Raw genomic sequence first — 24,215 nt, 5'->3', positions numbered from 1 at the left:
GCTCGAAGCACTTTGGGAATACATCAAGGTAAATACAGGCTTTTATTTCAGACCATTCTTGACAAAGAACTGTATGCTGTAGTACTGAACTAATTCTTCATAATAACCATTGAAATACATAACCTACAGGAGTGTTACTGATCTAAACAAGTTGACATTAGGACACCAAAGGAGAACGGCTCTGTCCTCCAATTCCTCCATTTGTTCTCAGAGCCAATCGCACTGACCGAACGGGACAGGGCCGTGGAGGACGACGAGCAGGATCTCCACTTTTTTTAAATGATCGTTCTTCTGTACACACAAAAATATGGTGACCTAGAACACCACAACAGCTGGCATACACAGACCTCAGCACAAGGAGGGTGGTGAGTAAATACAAACGTACGGGTCTGAAGATTCAGCCTTCGATCCCCCTGCACATACACAGACAGTCTCACACAAGCACTGTACACGGCACAACAGAAGGTCACCTAGATTAAACACATGGAGCCAACAAAGGAGGACTAACATCTACTGTGGTTGACTGGAGAGCCAGTATAGAACAAGGGGGATTAAAATTCTTATTTAGATCACACACATACATACGTCCGTACGCATTTCAAACTCAATAAATCTACACACCTGTGCAGAATATACTATTGTTACTTAGTGTTGAAGTGGCAATATATGTTCAAATATTATATGTAACCTTTTTTCAGAATATACAATAATGAAATGCATTATACAGACAGAAGAATAGACAATGTAAGCTGTTCACACGTTCAGTACATCAAAATGAAGAGTTTCTATATTAGTTTCTTCTCACGACAGAGTGCAAATTAGATGCTTCTCCAACTACTTCAAAAAAAGTTAATTGCTTCTTTCTCAAGTCCACTTACATACATAACCCAATTAAAAAAACTATTACACACAAAAACCATCATTCCAGTAAGTGTTATGTAGTCAAATATGGAATGTGAAGAAAAAAAAAAAAGTGGTCAAATTTCTGTTCAAAACAAATAAAAGTCCATTGCAGTTTTTAAAGGAGAACATAATACAAATAATTTAAAAGAGCGCAGGTTTTCTTGTTGTTTGTATCCCCTATTGTGAGCATGGTAAGCTGGTGAGGAACACAAGGAGAGACAAACAGGTGACTAAGTCAGGGGTCAAGGGTGGTGGGCGTTCACATGCCATAGCCAAAGCCAGGCTGGGGAGGCTGGCCGTAGCCGGTGGGTGCTGCTGGGTAGCCGTAGCCTCCATAGCCAGGCTGGGGGGGCACAGCCTGACCAGGGCCTGAAGTGAGCATGAGCTGGGGCGTGCCTGCAACACAAACACGGAGGACACTAGCATGAGCTTCGTGACAAGACTACTAATATACAAACACACTCCAAAGGGTTAACACTGCCCAGGTGCTAAAACTTCAAAACATTATAGACCCCCCTTTAACATATTCAACCAATAGAGCGGCAGGGTTATGTAGAGGTCAGGCCACCGTACCATAAACAATGGGCTGGGACTCTGTGTTCTGCTCCTCCTGTTTCCTCAGGGACTCGGAGGCGTCAAGCTTGTCGACCTGAGAGGCAGGAAGAGAGGTGAGCATGTTAACCACAGACACAACCAACAAGGGGAGCTCAAATGAGATGCCATTATAACTGACCTCTGGGTTATTTCACTGGCTGGCCGATGGGACCATTCCTGACAGGCAGAGATGAATAAAGTCAAGATTTTAAAAAACAGGCCGCAAGACACAGGCCATGCTACGGTGTGTGGGAGGGTTTTAGTCAGGCACTGTTACTAGTGGCTACTGGCGATACTAGCTACCAAGCTTGACCACAACAGCCCAGCATTAGGGTTGTAAAGGAGTCTAATTTCAGATTAGATACACACAGCTAAGCCTAAACAAAACACTAATTAATATATATACAGTACCAGTCAAAAGTTCACACATTCATTTAAAAGGTTTTTCTATATTTTTACTATTTTCTACATTGTAGAATAATAGTGAAGAAATCAAAACTATGAAATAACACATATGGAATCATGTAGTAACCAAAACAAGTGTTAAACAAATCAAAATATATTTTATATTTTGAGATTCTTCAAAGTAGCCACCCTTTGCCTTGATGACAGCTTTGCACACTCTTGGCATTCTCTCACCCAGCTTCACCTGGAATGCTTTTCCAACAGTCTTGAAGGAGTTCCCACATATGCTGAGCACTTGTTGGCTGCTTTTCCTTCACTCTGCAGTCCAACTCATCCCAAACCATGTCAATTGGGTTGAGGTCAGGTGATTGTGGATGCCAGGTCATCTAATGCAGCACCATCACTCTCCTTGGTCAAATAGCCCTTACCATGGCCTGGAGGTGTGTTTTGGGTCATTGTCCTGTTGAAAAACAAATGAAAATCTGCTAAGCGCAAACCACATGGGATGGCGTATCACTGCAGAATGCTGTGGTAGCCATGCTGGTTAAGAGTACCTTGAATTTTAAATAAATCACAGACCAGCAAAGCACCATCACACCTCCTCCTCCATGCTTCACAGTGTGACCCACACATGCGGAGATCATCGGTTCACCTACCCTGCGTCTCACAAAGACAGCAGTTGAAACCAAAAATCTCAAATTTGGATTCCAGACCAATGGACAGATTTCCACCGGTCTAATGTCCATTGCTCGTGTTTCTTGGCCCATGCAAGTCTTCTTACTGGTGTCCTTTAGTAGTGGTTTCTTTGCAGCAATTTGACCATGAAGGCTTGATTCACGTAGTTTCCTCTGAACAGTTGATGTTGAGATGGGTCTGTTTCTTGAACTGTGAAGCATTTATTTGGGCTGCAATCTGAGGTGCAGGTAACTCATCCTCCTTATCCTTACTCCAAATTGACTGATCTTCGTGTCTTAAAGTAGTGATGGACTGTCATTTTTCTTCACTTATTTGAGCTGTTCTTGCCAGAATATGGACTTGGTCTTTTACCAAATAAGGCTATCTTCTGTATACCACCTCTACCTTGTCACAACACAACTGATTGGCTATAACGCATTAAGGAAAGAAATTGCATAAATACAATTTTAACAAGGCACACCTGTTAATTGAAATGCATTCCAGGTGACTACCTCATGAAGCAAAAGCTGAGAGAATGCAAAGCTGCCATCAAGGCAAAGGGTGGCTACTTTGAAGAATCTCAAATATATTTAGATTTGTTTAACACTTTTTTGGTTACTACAAGATTCCATATGTGTTATTTCATAGTTGATGTTTTCACTACTATTCTACAAAGTAAAAAATAGTAAAAATAAAGAAAACCCCTTGAATGAGTAGGTGTATCCAAACTTTTGACTGGTACTGTATACATACACACAGTGCCTTAGGAAAGTATTCAGACCCCTAGACCTTTTCCACGTCGTTACGTTACAACTTTATTCTAAAATGGATTCAATAAATTTAAATAAATGAACAAAAATGTAAAATAAATCCTGTTTTTGCTTTGTTATTATTGGGTATTGTGTATAGATGAATGGGGGGGAAACTATTTAATCAATTTTAGGATAAGGCTGAATCCTAACAAAATGTGGAAAATGTCAAGGAGTCGGAATACTTTCCAAAGGCACTGTAAATATAAATAAATAAAAATGGTCCCACCATCCAGCCACCAGATGCATCTATTTCCATGTGTTTGGACAGTATGTAGAGAACCAAACCCATTTCAACAGCTCTAATATGGGCCAACATCACAGATATGTAACTACCAGGGATTACAAGCACTATCACAGTGTTAACACCAATAAGAAACTTTCCCTACCATGAAGTTGAACAAACAGATGATTCAATGAATCAACAATAATAATAAAATGTTCTAAATGGAAAGATGACATTTATATTAAAATTGTCAATAACCAGCAAATAAGGGACATCTTTATCATGTTGGTCTGCTTGATTAGTTGTTAAGCAGCTTAGAGCAGGAATTATAAAAGAAAAAGGCAAGGCTGACAATTCACAGGTTCAAGCAAGCAGCATCTTGAATATGAGAGACATACACAACCTATGCATTCTGAAACTTCACAAGATCACTTCAACAAAACCATAAGTCATCTATGAATATACTTCTCTCCTGTCAGAACACAACGTAGGGTTCAGTTCTCTACATACTTGCCTTCTGGCAAAACAGTCAGTAAGTTGTTTTAAGATACAGGTTAACAGGCTGTAGGTTCATTGAAGGGGAAAAAGACATGCTGAAGCGGCAGTTAGGTTCATTTCTCTGTTTAGAAGAGTGCATGAGAGGCAGAGAGCCACAGTGGAGGGAGTGAGAGGATGGAGGGATGGTTTGTACGGCCAGTCAAGGCGTCCAGAAGCAGGCACAGCCAACAACAATGTCTCCAAGCCTGTCCAAAAATGCTGCTAATGTTATGGGAGGGGGAAACACATGCTTGCCCTGAATACAATATAAGTATGTTACACGCGTTCTACACACAGTACCCCACACTTTACAGTTCTGGAGTAGCAAAGACACTACAACTAATATAACAAATAAAAAAAGGAACACAATTATAATCAAATGCAAAAAACATCTACATACGTCACAATTTGTTGAGGATATTTACATCTAAAACTAAGCATTTTTTACTTTGAGAGTTAATTCCATAAATCGTTACATAAGAGGGTACTCAAAGAATGATCACAATTTCCATACACAATGTGTTCTATTCTCCCACTTGGCAGCTGTCTCCAGCTGTGCATAGCCCAAATATGAGGCTACATTACTTCACTATAAAAGGACAAAATTGAACAATGTTGGCCCTAAGCTCTGGTCAAACCACATTCAATGTGGTCCCAGGGCTGTTTCAGCATTCAAATCAAACCCCAGTACTCTACCAAGGTTGACCACTAAATGGCAAGTGGTAGAGATTATCACAGCCTCAAGCCAACAGCAGACCACAGATCAGTGATATTACAGACAGTGGTAGTTTTTCATTAGTATCTACAGGGCTAAGGGAGAGTATTGTCTGACTACAGTAGGTTATCCAGAGTAGAGCTCTCCTTTCCTGCTCCTGGACAGTTACTGAGTTTGCTGGTTTATGTGGGCAGCCTCAATGGAACGGAACATCCCTCTGTTTGGGTGTTGCTGGGGTGAATGAGTTCCTGAATGGTCAGTCACTGATTCAACCCTGGAACAAAGAGCAATAGCTAATAGAGCCATTCCAAACCCCAGCATGCCCAGCAGCTCCCCAGAGGCAGGGTGGGAGAGCCCCACTCCAGACCATTCTGGGTCTAGTCAAGGTGTGGAGTGTGGAGTCAGAAGCAGCAGTGACATGGGGAGGGGACAGACTCATGCAGTTTCCTCTAGTTTCACTCCTCCAAACTACAGACTACAGAGGGTCAAAAATAATGACTGGAAATGGATTGGACTTTCACCTTTTCCTTAATCGCATCAACCTGAAAGGGAATTCAGAGAGGCAACTTAAGGAGAAAAACAAAACAAACTCTCTCCCAACAGAGAGAACAAACAACGTGGAATCAGAGAAAAAAAAGAAAAAAGTGAGAGATGGAAATAAGCCACTTTTGATACAAATGTGGTACTTTTAAGTTAGATATTTTATATCAGCAGACCTGTTTTTAAAATATCATTACAGTAAGCATCATACAACATGCATAATTATGTACATTTGGTCTACATAGCGGTCTATTTTTTCCTGTTTGTCCTCGATCCCAGCAGACTATAGCCTATACTACCATTATGTTCTATCACAAGAAGTGATACTTCTGTTATTTCTTGCCATATGACAAATATATGTGGCATGGAAGAATACTAAGCAGTATGAATCTCCTGACGTTAACATTTGTATGGAAAAGTAGCAGAGATGAAAACCCAAATCAAAACGGAAGACATGATTACCGGAAACATGACTGAGAGAAACGGAACAGGATGAGGATGTGATTGGCTGAAGTTGTGGTTGTTTACAAGATCCTAAAAAGGTGACCTCCTCAAGAAGGTAAATTGGTACATTAAAAACATCAACTGACAACAAATTGTCTCACCATGTTAATAGTAACCTACTTTTTACTGTAGACACTGATAACCTAAGCACAAAAAACTCTTACCAGACTCTGTATAAAATACCCTATGGGGTGAACTGCCATCCAAGGCGTGGCAGAACTAACCCACCTTGGAGAGGTACTCCCTCATGACCTGGATGAAGTAGGGCATGGAGAAGTCCATGATGTTGTGCCTCCAGGCCGTCTCCAGCACTACGTCAGGCCTCAGCAGGTCGTAGCAGGTGAAGAGGCAGGCGGCAAAGCACTCCTTCTTATCCTCCTCCAGGAACCAGGCCAACAACTCCTCAGCCAGCTCCACGTCTTTCGACTCAGACGCATACTGCATGGCGTCCTACACACAAAACACCACAGACATACATCAATACACCACAGACATACACATCAAAACAGGGGAGACACGGGGAAAGATCTGTGTGAGCTGATGATCACTGGTCTTTAGACAAAATATTAGTATTTGATATAAAGTTGAGGAGAAGCTGGACCTTGTAGAGTTTGTCCTTCTTGCAGAGTTCCACGCTCTGCTTCCAGCGGTTGTTGCCTTTGAAGAGGTAGGCAGCGATCCTCCTGAACTCAATCAGCTCATGCTTCTCCAGGCCCTGGGCCAGGGTGATGTTGTCAAAGTTGTCGTAGGCGTCGATGGAGGCACGCAGGGCCTGGACAGGACAGAGGAGTAACAACAAGAGCGAAAGTCATTTCTGCATGACAGAAAATGAATGCACACTTTTTTTCAACAAAGGAACTCTCTCTTTTCACAATGGTAATTTCAGTGTTTTCACAGATTCTTTTCTCCAAAGTATGAAAAACTAAGCTTATGTTAAAAGATCTTAGTACCGCATAGTCTTCCTCTGTGATGAAGAGGTTGTTAAGTGCTTCGTTGACACCCTTGTTGTTGTGGTTCTGCACTGACCGCAGGTACGGCTTGACCAGTGACAGCTGCTTGGTCTGGAGGTGGACAGAGAAAAGTCCAGTCAGTGAACAGTCAAGCAGGTCGTTCTGAATGCCAAAGATTGACATACAAGAAGCTATCAAGTATGGACAGAGTAGTGTCCTAGTACCTTCATGAAGAAGTTGACTGCGCGGGTGTGGTCGAGTCGTGGTGACAGCACTATGAGCAGGTCGTTCAGTAACAATGGTTTGAACTCCAGGTAGAACTGGATAGCCTTGTAGTATAACTCCACATTGGCCACCTGGAATCACAAAGCCTCATACACTCAGCTGCAGGATGTGGATTTCTAGTCAGTGACAAATACTTGGCCTAATACAATGACCAAAGAAAACATCATGAATACATCATGACAACAACCAACACGAAATGTTTGCAAATCTAAAACATAACATGCAGTCAATGCTGAGCTTGTGTGTTGTTGCAGTCAGTCAGTTACCTTGGTGACAATGTCTTTGAACTGTCCCTCCTTCCAGGCGTCTGAGGGGTGGCTCATCATGGTGAGGATGGCGTTGTCAAACTCTTCATACTTGTCATAGAGGAAGACCAGCTCCGCCCACAGGTGGGCCTGCTCTGCAGCCCTCAGGACCTGCAGACACACATTAACATTATCTTCACCCACCCCCAAAACAACGCACACAAAGATACAATCACTAAATCACACACATTGCTGCATTCAAATAACATATGAACAAATATAAAAATATAAAGACTATGCAGATCATTTCAATCCGCTTGCATATAGACATCTATCTCGTAGCGTTCTTTCTCTCGCTTACCTTTGGAATGTTGACTCTGGACCAGAAGAGCTCCAGGTGCTCCCTCATCTTCTGGGGTTTGAACTTGGAGTAGAGGATGGCCAGCTCGGTGAACATGCCCATGTGAGCCCGCTCCAGACCCAGGGCTGCCTCCAGCATGGTGATCAGCTCCTCAAAGTAAGCACGGTCCTAGAGACAAACACAACCATGGCATCTTCAATCAACACAGGACCATTAAAAACACATTTATCGCATGCTATGGTATGATTTGGTAAATTATTTTCTTTAACTCTGGCCAGGATAAGGCAATTGCTATGAGAGTGAATATTGGTAGTAATTGAACCAAATGGGCCTTACCTGGTAGTAGTTGATGAGCTCCTCCAGTTCATCAGCATGGACAACAATATGCAGGCCACACATCTGTGCCAGGCGGAACTCGTTTCCATCCACACAGGCAAAGCACACCTCTTTCCAGGTGCGGGTGCTGTTGGCCTTGCGGGCTCCGTCCACGGCGGCCTGGTACTCTCCCAGGTGGACCAGGGTGGACGCTAGCCGCCCGAAGTTGGACACGTTGTTGTAGAGCAGCTTGGCCGCATCATACATCTTCTCATCATAACACCTGTCACCCACCTGGAATAGAGAAATACTTCATAAGAAAAGGTATGATACTGGTCAGCAGTGATGGAGAAAGATGTGTCAGGTAAACCTGTGTGGGGGTATGCCGGTGTGTGTATGCGCCAGTATGTGTATTTTGTGTTCAGAGTGTACCTGTTGGATGTGGGCGTTGTTGGGTCCATTGATGAACTCCTCCAGTTCAGCTAGGCGGTTGGTCTTGGCCAGGGCGAAGATGAGCTCTGTCTCCACGTAAGACTCACGGGACTTCTTACGGGCCATCTGAAGGAACTTCACCAGGTCCTCCCAGTTACCTGAGGATAGTAGAGGAACATTTATATTTACTTCACTAAACTCTTTTCTGCTAGCCTTGTTTCTGCAACTTCCAAATTGGATGCAGGTGAATACCTTCCCCTCCAATAGCAAGCCTACATTGAAAAACCCTAATGTTGGTTGTATGCTGGACAATACGTGGATCTTTTCTTTGTCTCTTACCACTCTGGGCTGCAGCCTGGCCCACCTCCATGTAGGCAGAGGGGTCATCAGCCTTGATGTAGGAGTCGATGGCTTCCTTCACCAGACCCTTCTGCAGCTGAGCCTTGGCCAGCTGGCTCCACACTGGAGGCTCGTTGCAGCGCTCAGCAAATTCGTAGGCCCGGTCCAGGTTCCCAATGTGCTCAATCAGAACCTAAAAACACAGAAATAACTTTTGTCAAGTTCACCTCTTAATCCATAGAATTCAGACAGAACAGTAGCATTGCCCACAATGGGAATTGAACAAGCAACATTTTGGTCAATTTGCCAGAGCAAAAGACTCAACCACTGACCTGCACGGCGGAGGTGTTGACGTCAAACTTCCTGAAGATGGCGAAGGCCTCCTCGAAGAGCTCGTTGCTGATGGCGATGTTAGCGATGTCGGGGGCGTCGTAGTTGTCTAGGCGGTTGATGTACTCCATCACACGGGTACGGTCCGCCTTGATGGCTGTCAGGATCAGCAGGTTCTGCAGGTTTCTGAATAAAAACACAGATGAACTCTGCTCAGCATGACAAACTAAAACAACAAGTTTAAAGTTCCAAACAAGCCTGGTATTGAAAGAGCAGACACACAATGGACAGCTCAGTCTGCCAGTGAGCACAGATAGTAGAGCTTCAGTAGCCCTAGTACCTGTGTTCACTGAAGACCGAGTTATCCAGAACGATCTTCTCCAGCAGCTCAATGAGTTCGTTGGGGAGGTCTGCAGTCATGAAGGCCTTGACTGTGACGGACACCTCCTCTGGGTCCTGTGTCTCAGACAGGGCCGTCTGAACAACCTGAAAGAAAGATAGACAACAAACGTCATTCCAGAATGGAGAGAAAAGTCACCATTCTGCAAACTTATAGCCAAACAAGTCACAAAAAACGATTTAACCATCGCGAGAAATATAAGCAACGTTTAGGTGGGACATCGCAAAACATTTTGGGCCATGGTTTTAGTGAGGATGATGAGGTTTGCATTTCAAACAGGCAGGAACAGGTCCATACCTGGTCGATGAGGGGTCTTCTGAACGGGTTACTCTCCAGCAGCACGCTGGCCCACAGCTCAGGGTCTTTACGGCGAACCAGGTAGCGAGACAGACTCTTGAACAGAGAGTTCTCATTGCACACCTGTACAGGAAATGTAAGATGATCAGTATTTGAGGGAAAACAAACGCAAACAGTGTAAAATTAACATTTCAATGTATTAGTCAAGTGAAAATGTAATTCTTATTTCCCCACTCACATTAATGAGCTCCTGGTCACACTGTCCTCTCTCGTAGGCCACGCAGGCCAGGTGGGGGTCCCTCTTCTCACAGTACTTGCCCACTACGCGGCTGTCGTAGAAGGTGTTCTCACGCAGGAAGCGCTCTGGGTTGTTGTTGCTGTCGATGTAGATCTTGGCCAGGGCATTGTGGGTAGCTGGCTCCTCACAGCCCTCATGGATACGGGCCTCCAGCCAAGGCAGGAGCAGCTTCAGTCTGGAGCCAACAAATATATACACAGCTTCAAGTTTCAGGCGCTCATAAATTAGATATATTTACACTTTTAAATGGGTCAAACAGCACCCCTTCATCCTACTTTCAGAAGTAATGTCACAATTAAATGCACTACAGCATAAAGCCAGTCTGGGCTGAGACATCCCTCTCCCGGTCCCCACAGTCCTTACCTGTTCCTCTTCTCCACCTCAGCCACTAGTTCATCAGTGGAGAATTGTCCTTTCACCACCAGGATCAGGTTCTTAATCACATCCTCAGCACAGTCCACATCCAGCAGCCCTCCAATCACCACCGGCAGACGGCTGGGGTTCACCTGACACACACATTTTTCTTATAGAAAATTCACATATCGTACAATGGTGTGTATACACAAAAAAGCTGTTACGCAGGTTAATATGAGTTTATGTACCTTCTGCACGTAGATCTCAATGTATTTCTGCAGGGTGTTGCGGTACAGGTAGAGGACCAGGTCGTGGACAAAGTCAAAGCGGTCACACACGATGATCAGGGGGAGCTGGTCAGTCAGCTTAGCTTCCTGTGAAGAGAGGAAATATTGATATCAGCTCACAGAATTAAACTAACAGCTAGACTTGGCTTTCAGGATAATTAAACAAATAGAGACTGAAGTAAGCTGAACTGTGATGTCATGCTATAGCATGCCTACTTTTCTCCCTTACCTTGAGGAAGTTCTTGACTCGTTCGGGGTCGTAGCAGTTGCTCTCTCTGCAGATCCTCTCCACCTCTTTGATCTGTCCCGTCTTACAGGCGGCCTGGATGTACTTGAAGTGGACCTCTGGGTCCTGGCTGAAATTAACAATGGAACCCAGGAAGTAGAACAGACCTGGAATGAATAGAGACAGAACTTAGTCACCATAGACAGAGAGGTAGGATGAACAACTGTGGTTGTTGAGACAGTCATGACCATGTTCCATGCGGGTGAGGACAAGACTGGGTGGTTTGCGTCAGGTGTATGGCCTGCTTACCTTCGAAGCTCTTGAAGGACTCAAAGAGCTCGGTGAGGGAGTTGGTGGAGAGCTGCTCGTGGTACTTAGAGGCCACCTGGACACAGATCTGCAGGTTCTGACGGATGTTTGCCGACAGCATGGCCCGAAGACACTCTAGAGAGTCCTCCACTGACAGGGAGCCAAAGAAGTTCACCAGCCACTGCAGGACAGAGTCAATATACATACAGAGTCAGTGCAGACAGGAGAAATACCAGTATGCACACATTAGTCGATAAAGCTTATGTTTATTAAGAGCAAAACACAGCAAGTACACACTGTTCTCCAAGACAATGAACCCTCCAGGACATTCTATTCCACGCAGTTTGTGGTTGTGTTAGTGTCCTATACCTCAGGGTTGAGCAGGTGTGTGTGCACCACAGCCCGTTTGATATCGTATAGGTCGGTGTAGTGCTCCAAAGCCCTCTGCAGCAGGCCAGCCTTCTCACACAGCTGGGCAACGTGGGCACGGTCGTAGTGGGTGAACATCTGGTTGCCCAGGATGGCATCGGCCACCTGAAGCAGGAAAAAAACATCATACATGAATTTAAAATCCATGACATCACGAGTCAGTGGAAGAGAAGCAAATAAGAGTGTGGCACTAAAAAAAATACATACAATTGCTGTGTAAGTGTTGGGTCTGTGTGGAATTGGGTGTGATGTGTGTGTACCTGTGGAGCGTGGACCAGATTCATCTCCAGCAGGCGTGTCTGCAGAGGCCCCTCAGCAGGCCTGTTGTTCTTCAGGGCGTCCAGGAGGAAGGAGGTACACTGCTGGATCAGGTTATACTCCATAAACACGTCAACGATCTGAACAGGGAGACAGACAATACATCAGCTACCACACATCAATCATGTTACTGTATACAACACAGCACTGAACAAGGTTTTTTCCCTTCAGAAAATGTAAGGGAAATAGGACGATAAATGTAGGGTTGAGGTGGTGAAGACGTTTGGCTATCTGACCTGTGTGATGTCGGCCAGTGGCTCCTCGTCCTGCACCAGCATCTGGGAGAACTGCAGGCCTTGTTCTGGACTGATCCTCATCACATTCCTTAGCAGGAACATCCAGTCTGGAGTGTAGCCCACCTAGAAGGGAAATACGGAAAACGCATCCGTTAGTTAAAAACTGAATACAATCTAATTTGACCATATTAAAGAATTCCATGTTGTGTCAAGTCAAGTGTTATATTGGAAAGGACTTGTCGATAGAAATAGAAACACCACAACTAACCTTTTTGGCGTAGAGGACAATTTTCTGGAACTGTCCGGTCTCAGCGAAGCACTGAATGACCTTGTTGGGCACGTTGGCCCTGAGGTAGACGCTGAGGGCCAGAGTGGGGTCTACTGACTTCACCAGGTCCCCCAGCTCCTCTGAACACTCCAGCTGTAAAAAACACATGCAATTTTCATTCCCACATTACAAGCTGTAAATCCCTAACCAACACTGTCTTGAATAAAGTCCTAGCCAGCCCAATAGTTATAGGGATCTTTGAACAGACCAGTGCTATATATTCAGCAACACATAATTGGAACATAAAACTGTTAAGCTCAATGTTGAACATCCAAACTCAACAGTAAGAGACAACTATAGACTCAGTTTAATATGATAACTATGGTTTCCTTGCCTTGTCCTCTTTGAGCCATTTCTCCAGTAGCTGCTTGCGTCCCTGCTGTAGGACGGGCCTGCACAGCTCCAGAGACTCAAACTTGTTGAGCTGGCCCTGGTCCAGCAGGATGCCAAAGTACTGCAGCAGTGGAGAGGTCTGGCCCGGCTGGGCCGGCACACTTTGGAACTTACGGATGGTGTCCGGGGTGCGCAGAATACCCTGGGGAGGAGGAAAGGAGTGTTCTGACTTTCAAAAAATGTGAACATGATAGATAGAAGACCGTAGTAGTAGAAACCTTATTATACACAAGACAGCTGAAATATCATACAAAAAACATTTACCAGATCATGATTTTCATTGTTTGGGCGTTTTGGTGCATTGGCAGTACCTTGGGAGCATTGGCTGCCACCTTGGCAGCCTCAGAGTAGTTCCCTGCAGCGAACAGGGTGTTGAACTTTCTGGCGAACAGCTCCTCGGCCCCGGCCAGGTTGTTGCGCACGGCCATGCGCAGGGCCAGGTCTGGGTTCTGGAGCACGTTGGTGATGTAGGGGATGATGTTCTCCTCCTCCACACACACTGACAACACCTGGTCAAACATAACACACAGACAGGGTTAGAGAGTCCACTCCTATACAGACATGAAAATATGTGTACTATTACATTGGTTTATATGTACTGACAAATGTAACAAAACTGGTATATAATTCCTTTGTTAAACTCACATTTTTATTCAGAATTGAATGTGTAAAAATAATGTTGCTAGACTAGAGAATAGCATTTGTGAATTAACTACACAGATAGACATCCCCATGGAGCAGTGTGTGTGTGTTACATTAAGATGTAAAGGAGCAGCAGACTGGAGGGTTAGAGAGCCAGGAGCTTAAAGGAGATTAGGACGCCTGGCCTGACAGGATCTCCAACTGTTTCACATGCTGCTCTCTACTGGAGGTGCCGTTAGATCAGTATTAAACAAGGCTTCCCTCAGCCAAGGTCATCAAGTGACAGACACACACACGTCAATTTGGGGCGGCAGGTAGCCTAGTGGTTAGCGCGTTAGACTAGTAACCGAAAGGTTGCAAGATCGAATCCCCTAGTTGACAAGGGAAAAATCTGTCGTTCTGCCCCTGAACAAGGCAGTTATCACACTGTTCCTAGGCCGTCATTGAAAATAAGAATTTGTTCTTAACTGACTTGCCTAGTTAAATAAAAAGGTATTTGTTTGTTTTTTTGTTTTGTTTACAAAAGCACACTTCCACACAAACACACCCTGTTTTTCCACTGACACATATATGGGACTCTCAAGCCATCATCACCTAGGTACAGTGTTTGTGAATTCTGAGGAGGAGAGCTGGAGCAGTAGGCTCTACAGACATGGATCAGCTTTCTATCCTTCTGAATATTTAATGGCTCTGTGTGTTTTGGACAGGAAACCCATTGATCAGCCCACCGGCATCTGGTTACTCCTGATAAAAGGATTAAAACACTCCCATTTACCCAGTGGAGACCTACCTGTCCTTTCCTGTTGACTCCAATGATGCCAGCGGTTGGTTCATGTGGGGCTGTAACAAAGATGGTCTCCCCGCTGATCCGGTTCATGTAGATACAGGTGCCAGTCTCCAGGTCATACAGGTGGATGTAGCCATATTTGGTGATGAGAAAGACAACATCCTGCTTAGAGCTGATCTAGAGGACAGAGAGCAGGGACACAAGGCTTCAGAAGCTGTATCATAACAGGTATTAATGCAGAGGGCCTGCATGACTATATGGAACAGGTTTGAGTTCTTGTCTGTGAAGTGATTCCAGTACCTGCATGGCTACAGGGAAGTCATTCTGGGCCTCAGGAGGGAAGAACACGTCCACTGCCTTCTTTGGAAATGGCTGATTGCCTGTTGGTGGGGTTCCCACTTCAATTATGTGTAACTTGAAAAGCAAAACACATTCAGAGGAGAATTATTTTTTTGACATCTCCCGGTCTTCTTTGCTCATTTTTCTTTTTCCATTCCATTCCAGCCCTCCCTGAGTACTCCATGTCCATGCTGATTGGAGATTCCTACCTTTCCTCCAGCTTGCCCTCTGACAGCGAAGCAGAACAGTGTCGATTCCTCTGTGTTACCCTCCATTTTGAACTGGGCGAAGCCGGCGGCGTGGCCCTCAATGGGCTGGGACACCTTCCTGTCCACAGAGTACAGCTGCATGGCTCCCACCACACGGTTTTGCTGAAATGAAGGAATACACATACTGTACAAGAGCTTGTGCTACAGCAGTCTTTTCCAGTGGTACATTAAGCCTTATCAGGCAGAAGATTTCATAATGCTCTGCAAGCTTCAAAACAGCCCAAAAGCAAGTTATTAGCATCTATCAGGTCAGTGTATTGCTGTACATTAGTGTAGACACTCACACGGATTAACTTCTATGACAAACTCATTAAAAAAATTAAATATACGCAAGTCACTTCAGTAGAATACAGCTAGCGTCAACCATAAATCCAATCCCCTCTATTTCAGTACCTGTGCTGAAATCCCAATGAGAAGCAGCCATTTCTGTTTGGCGTCAGTGCGGTAGTTGATGATTTGACAGCCTGCTAGGCTGGAGTGTCTGTCAAAGACTTTGACTGGCTGGGAGTCTCCCTCCATGCTCCAATGGTAGACGGCGTTGTCTGTGACCAGTGCTACAGTGTTGAGGGAGATCCACTTCCAGAAAGTGACGTCATCAGTCATGGTGTGAGCCTTCATCTTGCTCTTCATCTCAATGTTGAAAATCTGGAGGGTTTTTGCCGCTGAAAATTCACACAAAAGGTTTAGCAATATGATGATCTAACACCGTATCTCCACTAACTAATGTAAACTACTAATCACCACACACAAACAGACTAGAGGGGAAATGAAAATACTGTAATACCAAATTTCACTTGATTTAGAAATAGTGGTAGTCATGGTTTGGTGCGAGTGCCACCAAATGACCAAACAAAACAGCACTTGCAATGCAGAAAGCAAGACCACAACGACGGGCAACCAATAACGTGGTAAGATCCGCATTCAGGAAGGAAAATATTCAATACAAAAAAAATATAAGACATCACCGATCCACATGAGGCTAATAAACAGCAACCACTAGTGGCTGGGTGAACTGATCATTTACAAACCAGTGCCTTCAGAAAGTTCATACTTCTTGACTTATTCCACATTGTTGTGTTACAACCTGAATTGAAAATGGGGTAAACAGATTTCTCACCCATCTACACACAATACCCCATAATGACAAAGGGAAAACAGGATATTTTGAAATGTTGCTAATTTATTGACATACAGAAATATCTATTTTACATAAGTATTCACACCCGAGTCAATACTTTGTAGAAGAAACTTTGGCAGCGATTACAGCTTTGCGTTGTCTTGGGTATGAGCAATCAGCAATGCACATCTGGAGTTTGAGATTCTCCCATTCCCTCAAGCACTGTTAAGTTAGATGGGGAGCAGTAGTGAATAGCAATCTTCAAGTCTTTCCACAGATTTCCAATGGGATTCAAGTCTGGGTTTTAGCTGGGCTACTCAAGAACATTCACATTCTTGTTCTGATGCCATTCCATCGTTGCTTTGGTTGAATGCTTAGGGTCATTGTCCTGTTGGAACATAAATCTTGTCCCCAGTCTAAGGTTGTTTTCATTCTGAAGCAGATTCTCATCAAGGATTTGCCTGTATTTGACTCTATTCATTGCTCCCTCCATCCTTACCAGTCTCACAGTCCCTGCCGCTGAAAAGCATCCCCATAGCATGCTGCTGCCACCACCATGCCTCATGTAGTGCATGTCAAAGTAGATAGATTTTGAATTCAGGCTGTAAAAACAAAATGTGGAATAGGTCAAGGAGTCTGAATACTTTGAAGGAACTGTATAAGGTCCTTCTATTAATTACTGTTAAAAAGTCCTAATATTGTATGTGCCTAGTCATAGGTGAACTTCAGGGAGTTCAAGCAGCTCTACATGATTCCTAACCGCAGCATGCTCATCCTGAGATGAATTAAGGAGTTTGGGGTTGGGTCTGAATGCTGATTAACGCAAGACCACAAAACACAAACTGATGTGATGACGTACGAGAAGTGTCTTTGGATGCACTGACTGACAACCATTCCATTTCAGGCTTTCCAATCACTGGTTTATTATTGGAGCAAGGAAAGGGTTTCCTATTCATTCATTTCCTGTGTCTGTAGCCTTTGATGAACCTGCTATTGTTTTCAAATTTCACCACTCAAAAGTCTATAGGCCTACATTTCCTGTTCTGTAATGCTATACACCTGGACTACAAATGAGAGCTCCATTAAAAAAATTAAACTAGCCCATCTAACGCAAAGAGAAATGACACATTGATCACTTACATTATAGAATTGCAAGAAAAAGTATGAGAATTACCTGGAATTCTAAATAAATTGTAAAAAAAAAAAAAAAAAAAGGTGATCTGTTCTTCCTCTAAGTCCCAACAATAGACAGTGTGCTTAAAATCATAAACAAATTGTATTTTTCTTGTCTATTTAATGAATACATCATTTAAACATTCAGTTTAGGTTGGAAAAAGTATGTGAACCCCTAGGCTAATGACTTCTCCAAAAGCTAATTGGAGTCAGAACTCTGCTAACCTGGAGTCCAATCAATGAGATGAGAGATGCTGTTTAGACCTGCCCTGAAATAAAATTTAAAAAAAACACACAAAATGTGAGTTTGCTATTCACATGAAGAATTGCCTGATGTGAACCCTGCATCGAACAAAAGATATCAAAGACCTAAGATCAAGAATTGTTGACTGGAATGAAGCTGGAAAGGGTTACAAAGTATCTCTAAAAACCTTGATGTTCATCAGTCCACTGTAAGACAAATTGTCTATAAATGGAGAAAGTTCAGCACTGTTGCGAGTCTCCCTAGGAGTGGCCGTCCTGCAAAGATGACTGCAATAGCACAGCACAGAATGCTCAATGAGGTTAAGAAGAATCCTGGAGTGTCAGCTAAAGACTTACAGAAATCTCTGGAACATGCTAACATCTCTGTTGACGAGTCTACGATATGTAAAACACTAAACAAGAAAGGTGTTCATGGGAGGACACCACGGAAGAAGCCACTGCTGTCCAAAAGAACCATTGCTGCACATCTGAAGTTCACAAAAGAGCATCTGGATGTTTCACAGCACTACTGGCAAAATATTCTGTGGACTGATGAAACTAAAGTCCAGCTGTTTGGAAGGAACACACAACACTGTGTGAAGAGAAGAAAAAGGCACAGCACACCAATATCAAAACCTCATCCCAACTGTAAAATATGTGGGAGGGAGCTTAATGGTTTGGGGCTGCTTTGCTGCTTAAGGGCCTGGACAGCTTGCTATCGTCGACAGAAAAATGAACTCCCATGTTTATCAAGACATTTTGCAAGAGAATGTTAGGCCTGTCCACCAATTGAAGCTCAACAGAAGTTGGGTGATGGAACATGACAACGATCCAAATCACAGAAGTAAATCAACAACAGAATGGCTTCAACAGAAGAAAATACGCCTTCTGGAGTGGCCCAGTCAGAGTCCTGACCTCAACCGGACTGAGATGCTGTGGCATGACCTCGAGAGCAGTTCACACCAGACATCCCAAGAATATTGCTGAGCTGAAACAGTTTTGTAAAGAGGAATGGTCCAAAATTCCTCCTAACCGTTGTGCAGGTCTGATCCGTAACTACAGAAAACATTTGGTTGAGGTTATTGCTGCAAAAGGAGGGTCAACCAGTTACTAAATCCAAGGGTTCACATACTTTCCCCACCCTGCACTGTGAATGTTTACACAGTGTCTTAAATAAAGACATAAAAACTTATCATGGTTTGTGTGTTATTAGTTTAAGTAGACTATTTGTCCATTGTTGTGACTTAGATGAAGATTAGATCAAATTTTATGACCAATTTCTGCAGAAATCCAAAGGGTTCACATACTTTTTCTTGCCACTGTATATACACAGTAATATTTCAAAAGTTTGGTCAGACCCCATTCAAGGGTTTTTCTTATTTTCTACATTGTAGAATAATAGTGAAGACATCAAAACTATGAAATAACACATATGGAATCATGTAGTAACCAAATAAAAGTGTTAGCCACCCTTTGCCTTGACAGCTTTGTACTCTCAACCAGCTTCATGAGGTAGTCCCCTGGAATGCTTTTCCAACAGTCTTGAAGGAGTTCCCGCATATGCTGAGCACGTGTTTGCTGCCTTTCCTTCACTCTGCAGTCCAACTTATCCCAAAACCATTTCAATTGGTTTGAGGTCGGGTGATTGTGGAGTCCTGGTCATCTGATGCAGCACTCCATCACACTCATTATTGGTCAAATAGCCCTTACTCAGCCTGGAGGTGCATTTTGGGTCAATGTCCTGTTGAAAAACAAATTATAGTCCCCATCTGGTTTGCGCTTAGTGGATGGCATATCGCTGCCAAATGCTGTGGTAGCCATGCTGGTTAAGTGTGCCTTGAATTCTAAATAAGTCAATCACTGACAATGTCACCAGCAAAGCACCCCCACCTTCATGCTTCACGGTGGGAACCACAGATGCGGAGATCATCCATTCACCTACTCTGCATCTCACAAAGACACGGCGGTTGGAACCATAAATCTCACAGGTTAACTCCTCATACCAAAGGACAGACTTCCACCGGTCTAATATCCATTGCTTGTGTTCCTTGGCCCAAGAAAGTATTTTTATTGGTGTCCTTTAGTAATGGATTCTTTGCAGCAAATTGACCATGAAGGCCTGATTCATGCAGTCTCCTCTGAACAGTTGATTCAGTTGAGCTGTGTCTGTTACATCAAGTCTGAAACATTTATTTGGGCTGCAATCTGAGGTGTAGTTAATTGCCGATTTCTGAGGTTGGTAAGTCTAATGAACTTATCCTCTGCAGCAGAGTTAAGTCTGGGTCTTCCTTTCCTATAGTGGTCCTCATGAGAGACAGTTTCATCATAGCGCTTGACGGTTTTCACGACTGCACTTGAACAAACTTTCAAAGTTCTTGACATTTTCCGGATTGACTGACCATCATGTCTTAAAGTAACGATGAACTGTCATTTCTCTTTGGTTATTTGAGCTGTTCTTGCCATAATATGGACTTGGTATTTTACCAAATAGTGCTATCTTCTGTATACCACCCTACCGTGTCCCAACACGCATTAAGGCATACCTGTTAATTGAAATGCAATCCAGGTGCCTACCCCATGAAGCTGGTTGAGAGAATGCCAAGAGTGTGAAAAGCTGTCAAGGCAAAGGGTGGCTACTTTGAAGAATCTCAAATATATTTTGATTTGTTTAACACTTTTTTGGTTACTACATGATTCCATGTGCAATTTCATCGTTTTGATGTCTCCACAATTATTCTACAATGTAGAAAATAGTAAAAATAAGGAAAAACCCTTGAATAAGTAGGTGTGTCCAAACTTTTGACTGGTACTGTACACACAAAAGTATGTGGACATCCCTTCAATTAGTGGATTTGGCCATTTCAGCCACACCCGTTGCTGACAGGTGTATAAAATCGAGCACACAGACACGCAATCTCCGTAGACAAACATTGGCAGTAGAATGGCCTTACTTTAGAGCTCAGTGACTTTCAACATGGCACCGTCATAGGATGCCGCCTTCCCAACAAGTCAGTTCGTAAAATTTATGCCCTGCTATAGCTGCTCGTCTATGAGCAAAAACGGCTCAGCCGTGAAGTGGTAGGCCACACAAGCTCACAGAACAGGACCGCCGAGTGCTGAAACACGTAGAACGTAAAAATCATCTGTTCTCGGCCACAACACTACCTACAGAGTTCCAAACTGCCTCTGGCAGCAACGTCAGCACAATAACTGTTCGTCGGGAGCTTCATGAAATGGATGTCCATGGCCGAACAGCTGCACACAAGCATAAGATCACCATGTGCAATGACAAGCTTCTGCTGGAGTGGTGTAAAGCTTGCCGCCATTGGACTCTGGAGCAGTGGAAATGGGTTCTCTGGAGTGATGAATCACGCTTCACCATCTGGCAGTCCAACAGACAAATTTGGGTTTGGCTGATGCCAGGAGAATGCTACGCCCCCGTGCACAAAGCGAAGTCCATACAAAAATGGTTTGAAGAAAATCGGTGTGGAAGAACTTGACTGGCCTGGACAGAGCCCTGACCTCAACTTCATCTAACACCTTTGGGATGAATTGGAATGCCGACTGAGCCAGGCCTAATCACCCAACATCAGTGTCCGACCTCACTAATGCTCTTGTGGCTAAATGGAAGCAAGTCCCCGCAGCAATGTTCCAACATCTAGCGTAAATCCTTCCCAGAAGAGTGGAGGCTGTTATAGCAGCAAAGGGGGAACCAACTCGATATTAATGCCCATTATTTTTTAATAAGATGTTGGACGAGCAGGTGTCCACATACACTAATAACCAAAAGTATCTTGTCTGACAAGTGAACGATTAAAATAGAATACATTATAGAATACATAAAGTGTCAAATCAATATTAATCAATCAACACAAATTAATTTGTCTACGATAGTCTAGTATTGAAATGTTGCATTGCATATCTGATTTTCCTGAAGTCTAATCTGCAATACACTTGGTCTCGGAATGCAAGGTTCTTACACTGCAGCCCAGGATGCATTGACAAAAATCATGCAAACCATGACTATTTTGGCCTATAGTCCAAGACCAGTTCTCAAAATGGATATAGTCATAATAGGGCCATGAATAATACATTACCAAAAGTTATCACAAGGATCTTGCTTCAGAGGAATGTTTCACCATCTCAGCCTGTGCATTAGCCTTGACCTCTACGCCATTGAGACAGTAGTGTGCAATATAAAAGGTGCACAAGGCATTCTCAGATGTTTTTACTTTAACCCTTTTTTCCTCAAACCTAGAGGTCTTAATGAACTCCCTTGAATTTACCTATTTTGTTTGTCATTTACCCTATAGCCTCCTGTTCTTTAAATCAACCCTCTTGTGCTTCCATTCTACTTTCTAACACGCTTTCCTATGTAAACAGAACAGAACATATACAGTACTGGGCAGACATTCCAACACAGTGCAAACATGATTACAACTTCCACAACTCATGATATATAAAATCCAACTCACCGTCTGCAAACATATAAGAAAGCATTAAGAAACGAAAAGAGCAAAAACAAGCAAAAATAGAAAAAGCATTCATGATAGTATGACAATTTTATCAGTGTACAAAAGGGGTTCAATTGTTTCAAATGTAGTCTATAAATTGCAACTCACAAGCAGTTATACTGCTGATTAAAAAAAAAAAAAAGAAATGGACAGGCCTGTATATGGTAATTAACAGGTGAAGCAGAATGTGACAGGCCTAGATCAATAACTTGCTGACAAACAAAATCGTACGTACACAAACTCCCTTTAATATTAGGACAGCAACACATAGGGAAATGATGGCCTACAGCAGTCAATAAAGTTGAAGTTAACCACTTAGTTTGGGTGAATTAAGTTGTTAAAAATACAGCCTCTGTACATATTAGTTCAGTCAAAGGAAACAAGTCAGGCTCAGTGGAAGTCCTTACCTTTGAGGGCAATAACTTTGCTAGCAGGGTTCATGATGGCGCTATCTGCAGAGATGGGTCTACGGATGGGAGTGTTGGGGTCGGCCATATCAATGATGACAACCTGTGCCTGCTCGCCCACCTTCTCTCTTATACAGATGAACTTATCAGACTCCATAGTCAGGGTGCTGAATCCAATGTTAGCTGGGTTGATCCCCAGGTTCTGGAGCTAAAGGAAATGAAATTACATTGTTAGAAAGATTTTGATTGAAAAAAACAATTGCTAGTGTGACTGTGTAACAGAGGTGGTTCAGTGAACTACACTTGCATGATGAGTGAGTGATCTTGTCTGAGACATGAAAACGTGTTGGCTCCTGTCCTGGAACTAATGCCAACACTTTAGTTCAGTGGACTAACCGACCTTAATTAAGACTCATGCACAGGTTAATGATCATTGCAGAGATTAAGATTTTATGATGATGATAATTCGTACTGTAGCTATCCATTTGTACTGACTCAAACACATTACCCTGTTATCATCCTATGGCCATAGATATAGCTAACTACATAAAAATAAATACATAAAAATAAATAATACTAACCAGCTAGGTATTGTAGATAGTTATGTTGTTTTAACCATAGAGCATCTGTCTGTGGTTTAAACCAATTTAGCTTACTGTACAACTGGCTCACTTGAATGTCAGGGTAGGGGTAATCGAAGATCTGTGTCACACTAGCAGAAATAGCTAAATGTATCTATCTGGCTGTTATTGAATGGACTGTCAAACAGAAACGTATCTATCTAGTTAAGTAGTTAGTCATTAATTAAAATGACATGTTTGAGTTAGCAGGCCAATTGGAATCAAAATAGCAGCTATCATATAAAAGCAGTTAACGTTACGTTTGATGGCAACCACAGAAAGTTAACGTTCACTGTCAGTGCTAGTCTTTTCGCTAGCTAGCATAATATGGCAACGGGGAGAGGTCATTCATTTCGCTGCGGGTGTTGGACTGCCAGCTACAGTTAGCTTAGCTAGCTAACAGTTAACGAAAATCGTCAAGCAGCCGATAAAGATCTGGAGGGGTTTAGTGCTATAGTTACGATCCATCGCCACGACTAGTATTTAGTTACATTGTTTTCATACCTGCAGGTGCTCCTGGAAGCGAATAGGTAGTATTTGAGCCATTGCGGTTTTCCTTTGCTTCTACGGAGTCCTGGAATTCTAGCTAAAAAAGCTACCTGGCTAGCTTAGCACCGAGCTAGCTACGACCTCCTCACTCACTGATTCGCAAGTCGTAGTCAGACAGTGAATATTTTCTAAATTGTGATTCCAAAATATTATGTCAAGTGTAGCCGCCGGATGTTTATGCGTTTTCTCCACTGCCGGAATGGATGGATGGCAGTGTCTTAAACACTGATCTCAGTCCAAACCTGCAATGGCGGCGGAAACGGCTCAAAATCTGAGACGGAAGAGGAAGCAAGACATCCAACTCCCTAATTGTTTTTGTTCATATACAGTCAGTGAACTTAACCAATAAGACACAGCTGCTATCGCATTGAGAGCCACCCCCTTAAGTAAACCGGAACTGTGACATTTTTTTCGAAGGTAAACGGCCTGAGTTAGACGTCTTCATTTAGCCACCATCTTTGTCAGAATGTTATCAATCCGGAAGCCGCTGGGGATATCTCTGGAAGGACAGACAA

General features: G+C 43.3%; 1 protein-coding gene across 4 annotated transcripts; it reads right to left on the bottom strand.

Moving 5' to 3' along the window:
* Window positions 1-23: 23 nt before the first annotated feature.
* Window positions 24-24,157, bottom strand: LOC129822129 (clathrin heavy chain 1-like). 4 transcript variants are annotated; one of them, XM_055880099.1, is made up of 33 exons: window positions 23,656-24,157; window positions 22,532-22,739; window positions 15,471-15,739; window positions 15,018-15,179; window positions 14,770-14,883; window positions 14,473-14,646; window positions 13,352-13,549; window positions 12,982-13,182; window positions 12,588-12,740; window positions 12,320-12,442; window positions 12,026-12,163; window positions 11,706-11,870; window positions 11,337-11,517; window positions 11,031-11,194; window positions 10,763-10,888; window positions 10,524-10,666; window positions 10,101-10,335; window positions 9,863-9,985; window positions 9,506-9,651; window positions 9,168-9,351; window positions 8,836-9,028; window positions 8,497-8,654; window positions 8,086-8,358; window positions 7,750-7,917; window positions 7,410-7,559; window positions 7,083-7,214; window positions 6,859-6,969; window positions 6,510-6,680; window positions 6,137-6,358; window positions 5,386-5,406; window positions 1,637-1,674; window positions 1,477-1,552; window positions 1,209-1,299 (listed from the first exon to the last, which is right to left on the bottom strand). In XM_055880099.1, the coding sequence occupies exons 1-32, from the start codon at window positions 23,695-23,697 to the stop codon at window positions 1,522-1,524; spliced, it is 4,917 nt and encodes a 1,638-aa protein (XP_055736074.1). In that variant the 5' UTR covers window positions 23,698-24,157; the 3' UTR covers window positions 1,209-1,299; window positions 1,477-1,521. The 4 variants fall into 4 exon arrangements, with proteins under 4 accessions (XP_055736072.1, XP_055736073.1, XP_055736074.1 ...); XM_055880097.1 differs by lacking the exon at window positions 1,637-1,674 and having other exon boundaries at window positions 24-1,299; XM_055880101.1 differs by lacking the exon at window positions 5,386-5,406.
* Between the last annotated feature and the right edge of the window lie 58 nt (window positions 24,158-24,215).

This window comes from Salvelinus fontinalis, chromosome 24 (assembly GCF_029448725.1).
Source record: "Salvelinus fontinalis isolate EN_2023a chromosome 24, ASM2944872v1, whole genome shotgun sequence".
In the NCBI taxonomy this organism is placed as follows: domain Eukaryota; kingdom Metazoa; phylum Chordata; class Actinopteri; order Salmoniformes; family Salmonidae; genus Salvelinus; species Salvelinus fontinalis.
The sequence above is the reverse complement of the archived record's forward strand: the minus strand, read 5'-3'. Positions and strand labels throughout refer to the sequence as shown.